Genomic DNA, 18265 nt, shown 5'->3' with positions numbered 1-18265 from the left:
AATATGCCCTGTTTATGAAGAGAATAATGTCCTCCTGCAATCGGCATGTTTGACTAAGTCTGCACACCGCTTCTCACCAAAATGGATATTCACTGCCAGCAATTTTTAATCTAGCAAGATCTTACTTTCAAGCTCTGTCCATCAATAATAGGCCATGATCTGTGATCCATAACGCCATACCTACTGTATGTCAATGTGGGAGTTTGAGTGTGACGGCCTACGTAGAATTGTCTAATCACTACAGAACACAAGTTGTAGTGATTAATGGCAACCTGACTCCATGGTCATGATCTATTCCTGGACCTCACTTGCTGCCCTTCCTACTGACTTATTCTCATGTGGCAATATTCCAGAAGGACAATGTCCATCCTCATGCTTCTCATGTAACTGCAGCTTTATTGCTAGATGAAAATCTCACAGTTACTCACCAAACTTGTACCCCACATGTCTGGATTGTTTTGGGATGCTGTATTCAGAGGGTTCAGAGACCAGTAAAACAGGGACATGCTTCTTCAGCCTCCATGAAAAGAATGGAACATACAGTAATCCAGTAACATACAGTAGCATCAGCAACCTGGTGCAAAAGAATTTGTCATAGATATACAGATTGTGTTGCTTCCAATAGTGGCCAAATAGTCCCACTACTGTAGCATGAGACTTTCACAATTAATTTCCAATGTTAATAATTAGAATATATTTAACAATGTCATCTCCCATTCAGCAAAATTTTAGTGCATCCACTATGTAAACCATCATTACGTGGATCTGCTTTTTTTTCCCATGTCCTGGTAGCTACTGTACTGAAATTCTTTGCCGTTATTTAACATATGTTTCTTCTAATATTTAGTATGTACTTTCTTCAAAAAGTGTCTTATATAAAAGCTAAAAACACATTGCCATTATGTAGTCCTTGCCATTTTGTGTTTTCAAGTTGCACATCAGAATTGTTTTATATTCACAAATGTTCTCATGTACTGAAAAGTATTCTCTTTTAGAAAGAAAAATGCTTTAGGACCAGTGTGTTAAAGAAGCATGGTTACATTTAACATTGGTTCACATCGTCTTGCCAAATAGATTGCTGTGAAATCAGATAAAAGGCGTAGGAGTACAAAATAGGGTAACTCATTAGATACAGGGGGGGTTATTCATGTTTTACTCTTGCCTACATTTAATTTAAACATTAGAACTGAGTTTACAGCACCCACCCCTGTCCGGCTATCCTGAAGGAGTGACATTGTTTCCTTAGATGAGCTCAACAGATTCATTGAAGTTTTCTTGGCAGCCATGTATCTGATCTCTGTCCAATAGCTGCATTCAGTCCAGAGAGCTGAATTTGCCAAACGTACAGCTGTTTGCACAATTACCCTCACACCTCTTTCAAGGCTAATTAGAAGCAGTAAGCAAATTAAACATATCGATTGCAATTTTGTTAGACTAACCTTTTTTTCCCTTTAGGGGTGGGGGCAAGAGAGCTTTTTTTAAGGTTGGATTTGCTGCAATGTGTCCGCTCAAAATATCCTCTTTTCTCCTCAGTCACAACACCAAGACGACATCATGGCTTGATCCACGGCTTGCAAAAAAGGCTAAGCCCCCGGAAGAATGCAAAGAGGATGGTAAGCATGTTTGCGTTAGTATTTTACTGATAGTGCTTTCCTTGTAGTTCTGTGCTTCCGTTACATAAACTTGCCTTTCTTAATTCAATGTCCTTTGGATCCTGAAAAATTAATTTGTAAAGAAACTGATGCACTGAGGCATGAATTATGATAAAAAAGTAGAGGAGAGCAGTGCGATAATAGTCAGCTTTACATGAAATATGCAAAGCCATGCTTATTGTCCATAGCCCCTTCTCTCCGTAACACATTTTAATGGTGTTTTTTTGTGAGTTTTCTTTTGTGGTTGCTTTGATTGGTCTTGATGTGGAAGCATGTTGCTATACTTCATCAAGACCATTGCTGAGTGCACAACTTCTTCAGTTATTCTTTTTGTGAGAGGGGGTGTTTCAATAACAGAGCTGCCTTTATTTGTCAGACACCCAATCAATAAGTACTGTTAGCTCTGTCGTGGCTATCAGACAGGGACATTAAGTACTTCTAGTGTTCAACATACAGTTCGTGCCCAGGAGGAGGTGAATTGAAAAGGGGAACCTGGGGGCAAGGTGGCGGTGATGTGACAAGCTCAGAAAACCTCAGTGTTTGGACTGATTCTAGCACTCAGTGCTGTCAGTCTTTGTTATCTTTGGGTGGTGATTTTAAAAAGCGTGCATAATTCCTGCCTTTTAAAAAAGAACTTAATTGAATTGTTATGTCATGACAGGGATTTTAATAACATCTTACTGTGTGTGATGCATTGTTTTTTTTTTAAGTTTCTGTCTGAGTTATTTATGAATTTATGACTAAAGTAATAGAAGGGGTAAAAGCAGATCTTAGAGTGGTACAGATTAATATAGATTAAATGCAGACAATGGATGAGAAATGAACATTTGCTTTATCTGTACTGTATGTAATTCTATTAAAGACTTCCAAAGTCAATTAATGTATCTAGGATGCACTGTATACTTATTTGCATTGATGTTTTAAGGGTTTTTCATAACTGCTGGTAAATGCAAGGCTGTCCAAGTACCAGGTACCTCAATGATATTATTGTATATAGTTCTATTTATTAGTACCTCACGAGGTTCAGTGGAGAAAATAAAAATAAATGTACAATACACTCAGAAATCTGTTGAGTATGACTAAATTGTTCATTAACCTTTTTCTTTGTTAAAGAAGATCAAGTGATTGCAGAAAAACTAAAATGAAAACTTAATTTTTATAAAATTGTCTGTAATGTCTTGATGACACGATGAGAGCTTCTCAGGGTTACAGAGCGATGTGTATTGACAAATACAGTACATCATTCTCTCCTCTTGTCAGTCTCTCCATTAGGCTTCTTTTAAACATTCAGTAACTCCATCACTATCACTCCCTCCCCTTTTTGTAGACTGCTTCCCTTTTTGCAAGATGGATGATGTGTATGCTGAATATGCCTGTGTATTTTAAGTAACAGTGTTACTGATCACAGTGTAAATGAAGGAGGGTGATTATCAAAATATGATAATATTGATTAGAACAAAGATTTGATTTTTTTAACAGGTAACTGTTTTATGTTGGCTGCTTTTGCAAAACAAAGATTTTGAAGCAGCTCTTCCCATTTAAGCAGGTTATCAAAGATGTCTCTTTTCCTTTCTTTTGACAAGGAAAAGCTTAGAATGGGACTCATCTCTGTCTTGTCTTTAAATTCTTTAGAATGTTTGCCTCAGCCATCCTTGCTTGTATACAGTAGCTTCAAGTTTAACCATTGATTGTGATCTCCCTCCATTATGAAGAAAGTTTTTTATGTGCAGGTTCTCTCATAGGAAAACCAATTATGGCGTAATATCATGATAATTATATTTTACTTTCTACCTTGGAGCCACTGTGCACTCAGCAGCATATTAGCCTTCCAATAAGCCAGCTCATCTTGGATTTTCACACGATACTGTGTAAATTAGTTAATACTGTGTGCAGCCTAGTGGCTGAAGGAAGTGTGCACAGTTTAAGACAAGGACAGCAGTGTCTTGGGAGTAAATGAGGTCAAATTGCAGTAAAGCACTTCCATTGTTACATGTTATATTGAAGAAGTTTATAAATATTTGCATAAGACAATTATTTCTATATAATTTTATAAACATTAGTACTATTTCAGAAAGAATTACTATGCTCATAATTCTTACCGTCAGTGTGAAATGTACAGTAGTTTGTTCAACATTGCCTGTGGTTTGCTGAGGGTGCTGAAGAAAGAAATTGTAGCTGCATATGAGAGGTAAAATATTTATTGCGATCTTTTACACCAAATATATATATATAAATTATTTACCTCGATATCTGGGCACAATAATAGAGCTGGGGAAATTTTGTTTAAGAATATTTGGATCAGCCAGTGTTTTCTTATCTCATCAGGTGTGTGTATTTCTTTCTTCCTACATATCTACTATTTGTGCCTTTTACAGAATTCAGGTGAATTCATGTTTTTCTGTTTTTTGTTGTTCTGCTGTACATGTTTTTCAACCCTACTTCAAGAATTCACCTAATGATTTTCTGTCATATTTATTTCACATACATCAGCCACCTTTAATTTCAGTTCTGTCCTAGATCTTATCTTATGCTTTCCTAGAGTCAATAAAATCTCACTCTGTATGTTTATGGATCCTCAAAATGGCAGTCATAATCTTAAGAAAAGTTTTGTTCTGCTTTCATTGATATCTGTTTTTGCCAATCACTTTCAACTGGTATTAATTTATGTCATTCACAGCAAGGCTGAAGTTTGGTGTTCGTAGGCCCTAGGCACTTTCACTCCGAAATGTGCAAAAAGAGGGGTAAACGCCAATTGACACAATGTCAATTGACATATTGCACTGAGGGATTCGCACAGAATGAAGTTCGCACACCCCTGACGTGCCGGCACCAACCCCTAGGGCTTTGACGGACAGAGATTGAAACTCCTCAAAGGGGTTACATACACATAGGGTAAGGATTAAGGAGGGGTACTTCAGTTTACACTGACAACTATTTACAATGGCTCCTCATAAACTCTCTGTGCTATTTACACTGCCGGTCAATCCCCGGTTGACACACTGACCTCAAGTCCAGTCCCATGGCCGCTGCCCCCAGCCTGCCTTGCGGGTGAATAGCTAAGGGGAGGTGCAGCCGCTAAATCCACTGGTGCGGGTTCTACACTGTTCTAATACTAAACCACGTGATTGATGGAGCAAGTCGAGCGGCCATCACTTCGATACTTCTAGTTTCTTGAACAGCCGCTAGATAGCATATGATTATTGATTTGGAGTCAATCGCAAGCATGTTGTTTCAGCTCATTCTTTTGTTAGTCACTAGTGTTTCCCTCCTTATAGGCCCTAAAATTTCGTAGGCCCTAGGCACTGTGCCTACAGTGCCTAATGGGAAATCTGGCACTCGTTTACAGGGATCTCACCTGTGAGCTTTATTGGAAATGTAGAATTAAAGCACCATTATGTTTTTAAGTATGCGTATCATATCATAGGAGGTATGATCCTGCTATGATATAATTTAAGGTTAAAAAATAAAAAATATAAAATAAAATTGTTAAATAAGGCAAGAATGTATGGTATTATTTTAAATTATTGATTAGAACAAAGATGAGATTTTTTATAAAAGTGCACAATAGCTAGTTATTTGACACAAAAAATACAAAATGCTTAGAAAATATTTGGTGCATTTGTATTATTTTCTGCTGTCTGAAACTATAATTCTTTCAAAATATTTCTACCAAATATTATATGATCACAAAAGATTCTAAGTATTTTTAAAAGGATTGTGTAGCTTTTAAAGCATATACAGTTGCCCCCCCCATTTATTCACGTCCCAGATGGAATGGAAAATTTAAATGCAATATACCATATTGCATAGTGATGTATGGATAAAATAATGTGTCTTAAAACAATAAAAAATATGTTATGTTCTCATAATAGTATTTAACACAAAAAATCCTATTTGCTAGAAATAAGAAATTAGTTTACGGAAAACACAAGGACCGCATTTATTTACAGCTCTAATTATTCCTTTAAATAGCATCCAACTAACTAAAAACTTACTAAATAGGCATGAACTATGACATTAGTTGCAGAACTCATAGTTTGAGGCCTGCAGATCCTCAAGGGGTACAGCTCTGGGGTCGTACTGTATGTGGCTTCTCAGATGATGTTCCAGGTTGCTCTTGAGGAGTTCTTAGCAGGAGGTTTGATCCTTGATATTTATTACTTACAATTTTGAAAAAGTGTGTACTGTATATACAGTAGAATTTTGAAAAAGATAATATGTAGAAGTTACTGCAAGAACGCAAAACCAAAGTTGGACTAAAGAGTAAAACAGAGCCCTGGTAGAGACTGCATTAAGTTTAATCCTCACTATTCATCTGCAGAAAGAAGTTGACACACTACTTGCTTTTTATGCATGTAACATAACTCTCCTTTCCTGGAATTTTTTATTAGGGGACCCATGGGAAGCTTTACCTAAAGTCAAATTTGCATACGTTGAGTCTTGCATAACCTAGGGAGAAACTTCATACACCATTGCACCTCAAAAGACATTAAACTAGTAAATATAATCCCTTTTGGTTATTTAAGTTTTGATAAGGATATCATGGTAAGAAATCATAATTCACATAATTATAGTGAGGGATTACAAAGTTTGAGGAAATCTGGAGGGCTCTACACGTACTTCTAAGAAGAAAATACAACCTGGAATAATTTTTCCTAATCTTTTACAGAATTTGTGAATACTGCTGGTTTCTTGCCTGAAAGAAAAAACAATTTGTAACTGGGTTATAGATGCCGTGGAAGTAAATTAAATTTCCAATAATATGTACAGTATGCATAGTTACAATTTAATTTAAAAATTATAATCTTCCATAACACATTGGTTAATGTATAGTTCTCCTTCCCCAGCAGGATATCAGTAACATTCACAGGTATTTCCATATTTACTGATAGAAGCTTTAGAAAATATGATACATGCCTTTTGAGCATAACTGAATCTGAATATTGTTGCCAGAACAATAAAAGCCATTTCTTGATTTAATTAATGAGCACTTACAGTAGAAATGCACTACATTTAAAATGTGTGTATAATATAGACAAAATGTAGATCTGCTTTATTATGGTATTTTGCAATTTGTGATAGAGTACTCTTTTGCTAATGTCTGAAAAACAGTAGAGATAATTGAAATTTTCCCGTGCATAAGGAGGCCGTCACCTACTGTAAGTGGCAGTTGGCAAATGAACGTAACAGCTGCTTGAAAGTGCAAGTAATCAAAGGTGCCTTTATGTAGCTAGCTTTCTTTCTGCTTCCCGGGATTTCCAGGCTCCTGGGAAGAAAAAGACCTGTGATTGCATCAGCGTTTTGAATCTGACATTTGCTCTTCTAACTATCATGCTGTTAACAGCTCTTTCCTTATGTTCATTGACTGTTTCTTTCAAGGAATTGTTTGCTCATATTTTTATTGATTTCGTTTGGGTTTAACGTATTGGCAGAAAACAACAGGAAGAGAAAGTGCATCTTTGCATACTTTGCATGCTTTCAGACACTGCTTATGGGGATGTTTGGAGAATTCTAATAAGATTATAAAGGGCATTCTAACAATATTCTTGGAAATAACTGACAAAGTGTAGGAAAGTAATGACAACTGCAGAACTAAACCAAATGAAAACACAACAGAAGTTGTTTAATGCTTTTCACAGAAGTGTGTGTCGTGTTAGTGTCTATTTTCTTAGTACACATTAAGAACATTTGTTCACACTGTACTAGACAATTATATATTTGGGGGACAAGAAACAAAGTTATTGTTTTTCATGTTTTCTTCTGCTGTTTGGATATCTATGAAATTTAAATTCCTGGACAAAAGGCTTATGGGAGGTTAGGTCAGAGACAAAGATACGTCAGTAGGTCATGTGGCTGCTATAATGGAATTTAGACAGACTTTGAGGAATAATGAGAATAGTTGCTTCCTGAAAAGAGACCAATCTAAATACAGTAATTGCCTTGTAGAGGTTTAAAACATGTTGGACCATATTATGTCATATGTATGATAGCATTTGATTTAATCAAGTAAGTGGTTTGGCCACGATTTGGGGATTTGGAAAAAAAACTTGAACATCTGGTATTGATTATATAGCTATGTATCAAGATGATAGCAAGTTAAAACAAAACCATGACCTTCATTAATGGGTGACAGTGGGGTTCTTCTTAGCATTGCTGTCGTGTAGCGCTGGGGCCCTGGGTTCAATTTCGTACCTGGGGTATGTGTGTTCTCCCTGTGTTTACATGGGTAAATTTTCTTTCAAAGTCCAAAGACATTCTGGTAGATTAATTGACTTCTGGGAAAATTGGCCCCAGGTATTAGTTTGTGCATGTCTACAGTATGTTTGTGTCTGTGTGTTTGCCCTGTATTGGAATGGCATGCCGTCCAGGGTGTATCCTGATTTGCGCCCATTTCTTGTTGTGATAGACACGACAGCCCCCCTGAGACCCTAGATTGGATGAGACAGTTAGAACATGGATGGATAGATGACCTCCATTAATCAGTCACACTGAAGGTGTGGGTGATTTGAATTATATATTGGTGGTACAGTATGCCAGAATTAAGTATTTTTATTTAGTCTCAGATTAAGTGAATGTGAAAATACGTGTAGATTTCCTGGAGGTTAATGTAACTATTCTTAACCCTTTCCAGAGTACACATGGTGTGAAAATTGAGACTTATAGAAAATGCCAGAGATAGAACATGATAGTTAATAAGTAGAATAAATAATGACAGCCTCTAAAATATAACAATATGCCAAAAATATACAGGAGTGGTTGGTATAGAGGCACCCGTGTTTTTCTATGGCACAGCTTTGGCAAAGTCATAATAAATAAGAGGACACCTAGATAAATTAATATTAATTACTAATGACAATAAGACACACTAAGAATACACAACACAAAATACAACATACAAAGTACCCTATTTACAAACAAGTAGTTAAAGTAGATAGCTGCATCAGCATGCGTAGGCTGCAAAGGAAGAAGTAAAGGTTTATTCCATTCTGAAAAGAGAAGAAAAGAAACACAACGTTTTGGCTTCTCTTTTCAGCATGGAATAAACCTTTACTTGTTTTTTTTTTTACAAACACTGCATCTCGCAGGCCTACATCCTGACCAACCAGAAACACCCCAGACTGGTATCTAGTATTCAAATCTTGTGTAATGCAGGCCAAAAAGAGAATAGCCTGCTTTCCAAACCAAACAGAATACAACTTAGAGTTAAATCTTTCTCTGTAGTCTGGATGCCCTAAGCAGGAATTGAGCCCACATTTTGGCAGCACACATACCTGTACTAAAAATAGTCTGGATGCTACAAAATGAATGGAAACCTACTCTATCTCTCTGTTCTAAAAATGCATTCACTAGCAAGGACAAACTATTTTTAACCTAGGTTTTTTGTTTTTACAGAGGAAATGAGAGGAACCTAAAAACAACAGACTGGCAAGGTTTCTTAACAAGGTTCAAAAACTTAACTTGAATGTGGTCTTAAAGGCTGATGAACTCCCATCTAGCACTTCTCTCTCCTTGTGTCTGTCTTTCCTCTCTCCTGTCTTCCTCTCTTTCTTTTCTGTCTTTTTTGTCCAGTGTTCCTGGACTGTTTATGACTCTTAATGATTTACCAAGTACTTCATTTACCAAGATTTGGTCTCAGACCCAGTACAATTCAGTAAACACCTCAGTTCCTTTCTTGCTTTGAATCTCCTAAGAACTGCAATTGTTGACATGAGCTAGGTGTTGACCATTGTTCTAAATTCTTAGACAGCTCAATAGTCCCTTCCCATGGAAAAAAAACCAATAAAAGAATCAAGTGTTTGTCTTTTTTACATTTTTTGTGGTAAAAAAAAATTAAAAGACTGTTAAAAGTATCTTTGATGACATTTTATTTTCATTGCATAAACCTTGTTTAACCTGCACATATTTGTCACTGACCAAGGGATTTGGATTTGTGTTTTAATAATATCCAAATATTGTTATCCAAATAACAATTTAGATATTCTCAGGAACTCTTCATAAAAAATTGTTTTACCACCAAATATTTATTTGACAAGCAAATCAGATATTTCTTCTTGCATGTTAATTGTGTTAAACATTGTGTCTTTTGGTGGGGGGGTAGAGGTGTATTTAGGTAAGTAGTTTAATTTGCTTTGTGACTTTTACATTGTTTCCCTGGCCATCCTGTTCCTACTTTATTTACATGTTAATTGTGTAGGTGATATGTGTTAATTTACTGTAGTCAACAGATATTTTAATGGTAAATTGCAAGAGTGCTTGACAACTTTTAGGAACCAATCAAACATAATTATGTTCAAGGAGGTTGCTGCATCAGCAGGAGTAGGCTGCAGAGGAACAGGTGAAGGTGTTTTAACTGTGGAGCCTTCTTCAGGTGTCACAGCTCAACGCAGCTCTGCGGCTTGTGTTGGCCCTCAGGCAGCTCTACCAAAGTTAGTGTGGCTTAACTTTGGTCTTTAATAACAAAAACAGTGTGTGAAGTTTGTCTCCTTGGGATTTGGCTGCAAGGTAGAAAGGTGGGGAAAACTCAGTTCGCCCCAGTTGTAGCTTGGTTCTGAATATACTTGGATATATGTTCAACATACATGGATATTCAAGAGTCCAGCTCAACTGTCTTACTGTGTTTTGTTGATCAAGCGTATATAAAGGTGGGTTTACAAATACAAGATTTCTTCTGCCGTAGAAGGAATAACTGAATTCTTACTTTACTGGTTCATTTTCTCGGCCTGGCATCTTGGAGAAAAGTGTAAGTACAGACTTCGTGCAGTCACATAGATAGAAAAGTAAAAAAGAGTTGGGTTCTTGCTTTTAAAGTACGATATCACAAGTTGGTGATGACATTCTATCGGGATTAGTTCTTGTACCCACCTTGCAGGTTCCTCATTGGTGGACCTTCCTCTGGGTGATGGATAGTGACCTTGAACCCGTAGTTTTAGGAAGAAAATAGACTTGATGGAGTCCATCTACGCTATATATCATTAGACTATTCAGCTGTGATGCAGCTTTATGATTGTCTCTTATCAGATGGACCTGATTTCTATGGCTTTGCACAGAAAGGCACTGAGCTACTTGGTGAAAGCAGCACAGTAAAATAAAACATAATAAATAAAACATAATTCTAAGTGCAATATTAGGCCTTGACCCTACAATTGTTGCTTCCCAATTCATTACTCTGGGCCCTGTACCACGCAAATAATAGTTTTAAGGTCTTTAGTAGTTTGTATACTAATACTGTCTGCATTTCTATGACTCAAGTTACTCCTGATGACGTCTGCAGAAATGAGACATTTTGAGTTTAATAATAATAATAATAATAATAATAATAATAATAATTGCTTACACTTATATAACTCTTTTTCTGGACACTCCACTCAAAGCACTTTACAGGTAATGGGGACTCTCTTCCACCACCACCAACAATGTTTAGTATACACCTGGTAAGTGTTACACTTCCCTATACTTTACATGGATTTATCTTTCAACTGGAAACATTATTGTAAGAAATATGACAATTGTCGTGACAGAAAACAAAGCATTTATTTTTACTTAATACAGGACAACACTGCATTATGTACTATACCAGCTGGGAGAAATCCATTATCTGAGATGTTTTTGCTTTTCCCTATGCAATGTCTGCTATTACAGCTCTTTCATTAATATCAGTGCATTTAGTAAAATATTTAATAATTTTACTGTTAGTAATTTCACTTGAAATGTTTATATAATTTTAATCCTACAATAATATTTATAAGGATATATAATAAAGACTTCACAAAATTTGAGAGCTGAGATTGCAGAAGCCCCTATGTACAAAAAAGCTATTGATATTGTTTGCCTAGAAGACCAGGAAGAAAAGTGAGAAAATATAGTGGAACAGAATTTGGGAGAGTTTAACATGATACATGAAAGTTCATCTTCTATGGTACTCGTTCTGGTGTAAAAAGGGAAGGAAAGAAAGACTACAGGGAGAAACTGTAATGCTGAACAGCATGTGTCATGCAAATTAAGTACATCAGCTGAATAATACAGGAGTGAGTCTTATATGAGCACAGTTTTGCATCTGCATTTTTGTACAGTAGGTTCTACAAATACAATAACTGTTTTATTCATGTTCTGGAGCATACTAGTAACACTTGTCTGATCATTGCAGACCTTACAAGAAAATGAAAACAGTTAAACTATTGTACTGTATAATCTCTGCTTTATTTACTTATCAGGGTTAATTTGGTATGCATTGTATTTGTATAGTGATTTGTTTAACAAATGGATAATGTTTTTTTTTTCGGATACAGCATTAATTTAGTCATTTCAAACACTTCAGAGGTTCATAAGAGTGCTGCTGGTACTGTATGTTGTGTAGAAACAACACAAAAGACTTCAGGGTTACAGTTGGCATCTACAGATAATTTAAAATATTCAGAAATGTAAAAGGCACTTAATCTTTAAGAGATATTTTTTAACATACTCAGTAATTATTATTTTTCTTAATGCTGTGTAATGCAATTTCTGTATTTGATTTGAAACAAAAATATTTTAATGTGATTTGATGACACACTTTTGTAAAACAATATAATGATTTTTTGGGTTATTTCCTTTTACTTTGTGAGAATGTGGGGGATACAACTTGTGGAATTTCTCTGAAAGTGCCATCGAAATGGCTCATTGTGATCAATTGATCTGGTGTGGTATTTTTATTCATTTATTCACATACAGCTATAGACAACAGATGCTTTCAGATGGTCTGCAAATGTTTTACTTCACCTTCATTGTTATTTTCAGTTTTATTTGACATATTTTATACTCTATTATAGTAGTTCTTTTTACCTTGTTTTTTTTACAAAAAAAACATTCTACTACTGCATGTCTAAACAAAACACCCCTTCAACACTGTGATACTATTATTAAAAATATGCATATACTGTACTTTATGTCTGCATAGTGTCTGGTCAATATACAATAAATATCTCTAATGACATGGATCCTGCTATTTAGTCATCAATTTTAGTGATGCTGTAAGTCTACTATACTGTAGTAATGTGGCCCATTGCATGTATTGTATGATTTTGCTGCAAAAGCTGCAAGAATATAGACAAACAAGTGAGCTATTGTGCAAATGTTAATTAGTCTGGCTCATGCTTGAATTACTGCATTAAATTAACAGATTTTGACAGACACAAGTAAAAGACACTATATTGTAAGCAAACTAGCTATAAAACGTGACTTCTACTTACTTAAATATGGGGGTGTAAAAGAGTTAAATTAAATTATTAAAATGAAGAAAAATCACTAGAGTAAAGCACACATTGATGGTTTTACTACAGGAAAATCTCATGGTTAGAAGGAGTGGCTGTTTATAAGCTTTATAAGCTTTCAGTTTGAACAAGTGTCGTCTTCTTGAAGTTGTCATGGAAACAGTCTTACTTTGAGATCAGTGTAGCGCCTGCAATTTAAGATGGCTCATAGCAAAAATAAACCTCTTCTCGATGCTAATCTTGTAAAATATTTTTCTAGGCTTAAGAATGATAGAAAGCAGCACATTTCTTTTAGAATTTTAAGTACTTTCCTATGCCAATCTAAAACTCGTTTGATGACTTCATAGCAGACAGAACAGTAGTTGGCAAGATTTATATTTAAGTCTCATTTTTCTGAAATTCAAGTAGTTTTTCTTTTGTTTTTAGAGGCATGATTAGTGAAGTGGTCTTAATTTAAGCAGTTTAAGCAGTGTTCTTCTTTGAAGCAATGGGTTTCTTTTCTCATGAAAGATTGTGATAAATGATGCTTTGCATCTGAAGATCCTTGTTTATGTCATAAAATCATATATTAACTGTAAGAGTAATGGAAAGGCCTTAGCCTGCATGGAGACACAATTTGGATGTGACCATTGCTAATTACAAAAATTGTCCACCAGATACAAGAATCACCTGTCAAATAAATTCCCTGCATTATGAACTGGGTTTATCCTTAATGACCAGTGCACCAGTGGCACTTCGATTTAATCCATTATATAATCTGAAGTATGCGTTATATAAGTAGATATCTAAAGACTTGGGATCTTAGTCACCATGTCTTAAAATTTCCAGAACATGTTAAATACCACTTTCTGGGATGAATGAGTGTTTAGTGAAATTAATTTAAGTATGTTTTCCTAGTGGAAATTCTTAACCTTTTTATCTTTTATTTAATTTTAAGTGAACTGTTAAAGAGGAGATTTTATCTGCTGTAAATGTGAGAGACAAGTTAGTGACAAGATAATGATTGATTGATTCATCTTAAATTACAGATTGTATGCATTTTCCAAGGGATTCATTTCCACCAGTTTGTTGTTACTGAATACTATTCTATTTTTTTTGCAACAACACAAAGATCTGCTGAAAGATTGAAAAAGAACCACTTGCTGTTTCTCTCTCTTCTGAAAGAAGGACATTTTTTTGGTTTCAAGTTATGGGATTAAAAATTGCCTTGTGAAATAAAGATTACACAGCATTTTAGTTTCACATGGTCTTTCTTTAAAGGTTTACATGATTACAAAGAATCTTTCTGTAGCCATTAAACACTAAAAGTTAACAATTTTTAAGATTTATTTTTTTTAAATACAGATTTCTTGTCAAATGCCCAACCAATACGGAATCGTCAATTGTGTAATCACATCTAGGCTCTCAGCTTCAACCACTGTACACACATGTAGAGAAAGAGAAAGTGCAAGCAGGCTTCTCTGATCCACTCACCCATCCACAAGGCCATTCATCTTTTAATGAGCTACAAACATCACAGTGAAGTACTGGGATTTAGGGTACACTGGAGGAAAGGTCCATCCCTCATGACTATGAGCTTCCAGTTGCACAGAATGGCATTCCAAGAGATGTTATTGTTTCACTAAGACTAGTCAAGACAGTCCTGGCTGACTCTTCCCCTAGTGGTGCTTTGCTAGTAGCTTGCTGGTGCTGGGAGAATCCCCAAAACAGGGGATTCTTGACTTTACAATTTGCCCACTTAATTTTGGAAATGGGGAAGGGAGCAAGTAATAGTCAAATGTATATATTTAATAGACGACAATAGAGTAAAACTTTGGTATTTGCGAGGATTACAATAGGTACCTTGAAGTCTCTTCAAACGGTGAATTCACAAATGCAGGACTTAGTACTGTACGTTACGGCTAAATAGGATATGGTTCTGTGGCGTGTGAAACAAACATATCCATTGTAATATTTGTGTTATAACTGTAAACAGTTTTAGAAAAAGTGTTGGTATCTATTGGCAGTATTTTGGAATGGAAATTAATACTGTAAACTTAAAAAAGCATTGTTATTCCCCATAATTCACATTATTGCACAAATAACATGATATTATAGCTGACCCTGTATTAGAGTTTGTTTTTATTCTTAGTAAAGAGCATTTTCTTTCCTTTTGACATCTAGTATTTATTACTGTTGTAAATGGAGCACTGTTGTACTGTAATAAAGTTTATTACAGCACAGTTATTCCAGACATTAAAGTAAATTAAGTGTACCCACTACCATCTCACTCAACCAACTCACTTTGCTCCTCATGCTCCTCTAATTTTCTTCTAATTTCTTTCATCATTTTCAGTGAGACATTTATTTAACGGTTTGTTTGTTTTGCAGCACAATACTCACATACTGTACAAGCACTGCTCTGATAACAGGTCTAAACACAATGCACATCTAACACTTTTAATGAAGAAAGCCAATGAAAGCACGTTCTTACGACTGTTATGTCTTTACTACAAAGACCAATGCAGGACGGGTCAAGTAGATCTGTGAGATAAAGATGTGTTCAACACATTAACATTAACAAATTTGGTCCACAAATATGGAATGAGTGGTCACTTAAAATTGAGCACAAACATGAGCAAAAAAGGAAATGCATCACTTATTAATTTTAAGGTTTATAATTTTTAATATAATTTCCAGTACCACCATTTCTGAGTTACATGCGTACATTTATAGTTTTGGTTTGACATATCTAACCTACACTAGGGTACGGTGCAACAGTGGTTAATATTGTTGCCTTGCAGCACTGGGGCCCAGGGTTCAATTTCTGGGATGCTATCTGTGTAATGTTGCTATGTTCTCTCTGTGTTTGCGTGGGTTTCCTCCTGGTGCTCCAGTTTCCTTCCACAGTCAAAAGACATACTGGTAGGTTACTTGGCTTCTGTAAAAATTGTCCCTAGTGTGAGTGTCTGTGCCCTGCGATGCACTGGCATCTCATCCAGGGTGTATCCTGCCTTACTCACGTTGCTTGCTAGGAGAGGCTCCAACTCCCCCATGACCCTGTAGTGGATGCAGTGGTTAGAAGATGGATGTATATTTTAAAAAACGTTACACAGTGCAAAAACTTTAAATTATTTAATCTATCCTGTGTTAACTCTGTAAATCTAACATGGCACTGTCAGATTGCTTTCCTTTTTTCCTTCAATTAGCATTCATTTTCACTGTGTTTGATCAAAACCTTTCTGAAGTAACACTCACCATGAGAGCAAAATAAGGCCAAGGCCAAGGAAAAATCTGTAGAAAAAAATCTATTTCAAATTGGATACATCCCTACAGTATGTGCTTTTAGAAATGTTTTATACTTTCTGTTTATGAATTACCGTGAAACATTACTGTGTTTATGAATTACCTACTGTGAAGCCATGATTTGAACATTAATGTCTTGTTCTCACAGGCAACATACTAAAATCTAAAATACTTCCATTTAAAGTCAAATAAATTGAGGTAATGCATGCACTTCAATAACTGATAGTGTGTTGAAGAGAATCTACTATCGTATGTGGAAGCCAGAATTGACTTTCCATTCCTAGGGAGGCTTCCTGGACTTGATCACAGCAGCCTTTCCACAAACTCTCAGTAGGATTCAGTCAGGACTTTGACTGGACCACTCAAGGACATTCTCTGTCGTGTTCTTAAGCCACTCCAGTGTAGATTTGGCTCTTGCTTTAAGGCTTCAAATATACTGTACCTTTTTATTTAGATGAAAAATTTCCACTTTTGTCTTTTTGACCAAAAAACCTTTTGCTACACCTTTACAGTATCACTTAAATGCTTTGTTGCAAACTCTCTGTGGGGTTTGAGATATTTCGCTATGTCATATAGGCCAGGCAGCTTTGTGGAGTGACTGTGATATTGCCTCAAGTACATTTCATCCCATCTCAGCAATTGAACTCTGTTATTCAAAATGACTATTAGACAAATGGTCATGGCATCTCTAAGCCATTTCTTCCTTTTCCAGGTGCTCATTTTGGAGGGACAGCCTGAACTATTTCACTTCTAAATGATCAAATTCATTATACTCAGAGAGATACAAGGGGTCTTAGAAATGTTTGTAACCCTTTATCCCTGAATTGTTTTGAAAGCTCCTCGGTTTTCATTGTAGAATCTTAAAATTTACTGCATAACTGAGACACCTTACTGTACAACCAATTGTGGGACACATTAAAATAATGTTGTGCACCTAAAAACATTTTGGTTTCCCACAGAAAATGGTATGTATGGCATTTAACTTTAAAACAACAAAATGTGCAAACTGTGCAAGGGTCTGAATAATTTAAAACAAATTGTAGTTTTCAGTGTGGTTTTAATATATGTTTTACTGAGTCCACTAAGATTCAGAAAACTAACAAGTATTTAAACTATGTTACAAACAAGAAAAAAAAAACAGTGTGTTTGTTTCCTTCTTAATTACTGCAGGGATTCTAATTAATTCAAAGAAACTAATTTTTCTTCATAACTATATTCATAAATTGTCAGGTTATTGTTGTTTTAAAAGTCTTATGAAATTCTCAAGGGATCTTTTTAAACCACCTTGAGAAGCAGCATGTACAGTATAATGAAGTCTACAAACAAAGATGATGCTGGGTCTTAATCCTTGATGTCATACAAAATGTTACAATGGTTAACCTTCTCATAAATTAATGACATTGAAGAGGTCCTATCACAAATATGTACTGTAGCTTAAATACTAAATATCGTTATTTCTATAGTGCCTTTGCATACTATACATTGTGTCCTTTTCCAAATTTTATATTTTGGTCTGGTCTGTTGTTAATGTAAATTTTATTATGTTAATGACAAAATTGTTAAGCATTTAACAAAATGGATTTATATATAGTGTCATACAGAACAAAAAGGAAGCATGCTGATGTTCTCTTTTTTGGGGTTTCTAGAATGGAAGAAACTTGAGAGTGCTTCTTTAATATTTAATGAAGGTACTAAAAATGAACCTGAGTGAGAATGCATCGAGCAGTTGATGGCTGTCTGAAGTCAAACTTTGATCCCAGACTTGTAAAGCATGGCTCAGCAAAGAGATACACTTAAGCACTATCAGTTCTTGTTTGCAGTCATATACTGCCAGCAGCTTCAACACTGTAGTGACCAAGTATCGTATGTGATAGTATCATTGAATGGCGATATTACATCACGATGTGTTCTGTAGAGATGGAAGAAATTGTATACCTAGTGGTTGAAGTTTTTAAAAAAGAAAAAAAAATAGCATTGAAAAGTTTACATTTTCTCCCTGTTGTAATATGCTTAGTTTTTTTTATATGTTTTTGCATTTATGGTTAAGTCAGGATATGACATTTTTCAGCTCGTGAGGGACAC

The 18265-nt window shown here is 35.4% G+C and overlaps 1 protein-coding gene across 22 annotated transcripts in view; it reads left to right on the top strand.

The window, feature by feature from the left end:
* LOC148654992 (membrane-associated guanylate kinase, WW and PDZ domain-containing protein 2-like) overlaps positions 1-18265 on the top strand; it is a 395408-nt gene that overhangs the window by 275711 nt on the left and 101432 nt on the right. For all 22 annotated transcript variants that reach the window (XM_088644985.1, XM_088644983.1, XM_088644991.1 and 19 more), the window contains one exon: positions 1534-1613. In XM_088644985.1, coding sequence (XP_088501111.1) covers positions 1534-1613 — 80 coding nt within the window. The remainder of the gene's footprint in view (positions 1-1533; positions 1614-18265) is intronic.

This window comes from Lepisosteus platostomus, chromosome 9, assembly GCF_059453375.1.
Source record: "Lepisosteus platostomus isolate fLepPlt1 chromosome 9, fLepPlt1.hap1, whole genome shotgun sequence".
Taxonomy (NCBI): domain Eukaryota; kingdom Metazoa; phylum Chordata; class Actinopteri; order Semionotiformes; family Lepisosteidae; genus Lepisosteus; species Lepisosteus platostomus.
This window is presented reverse-complemented; position numbering and strand designations above follow the sequence as displayed.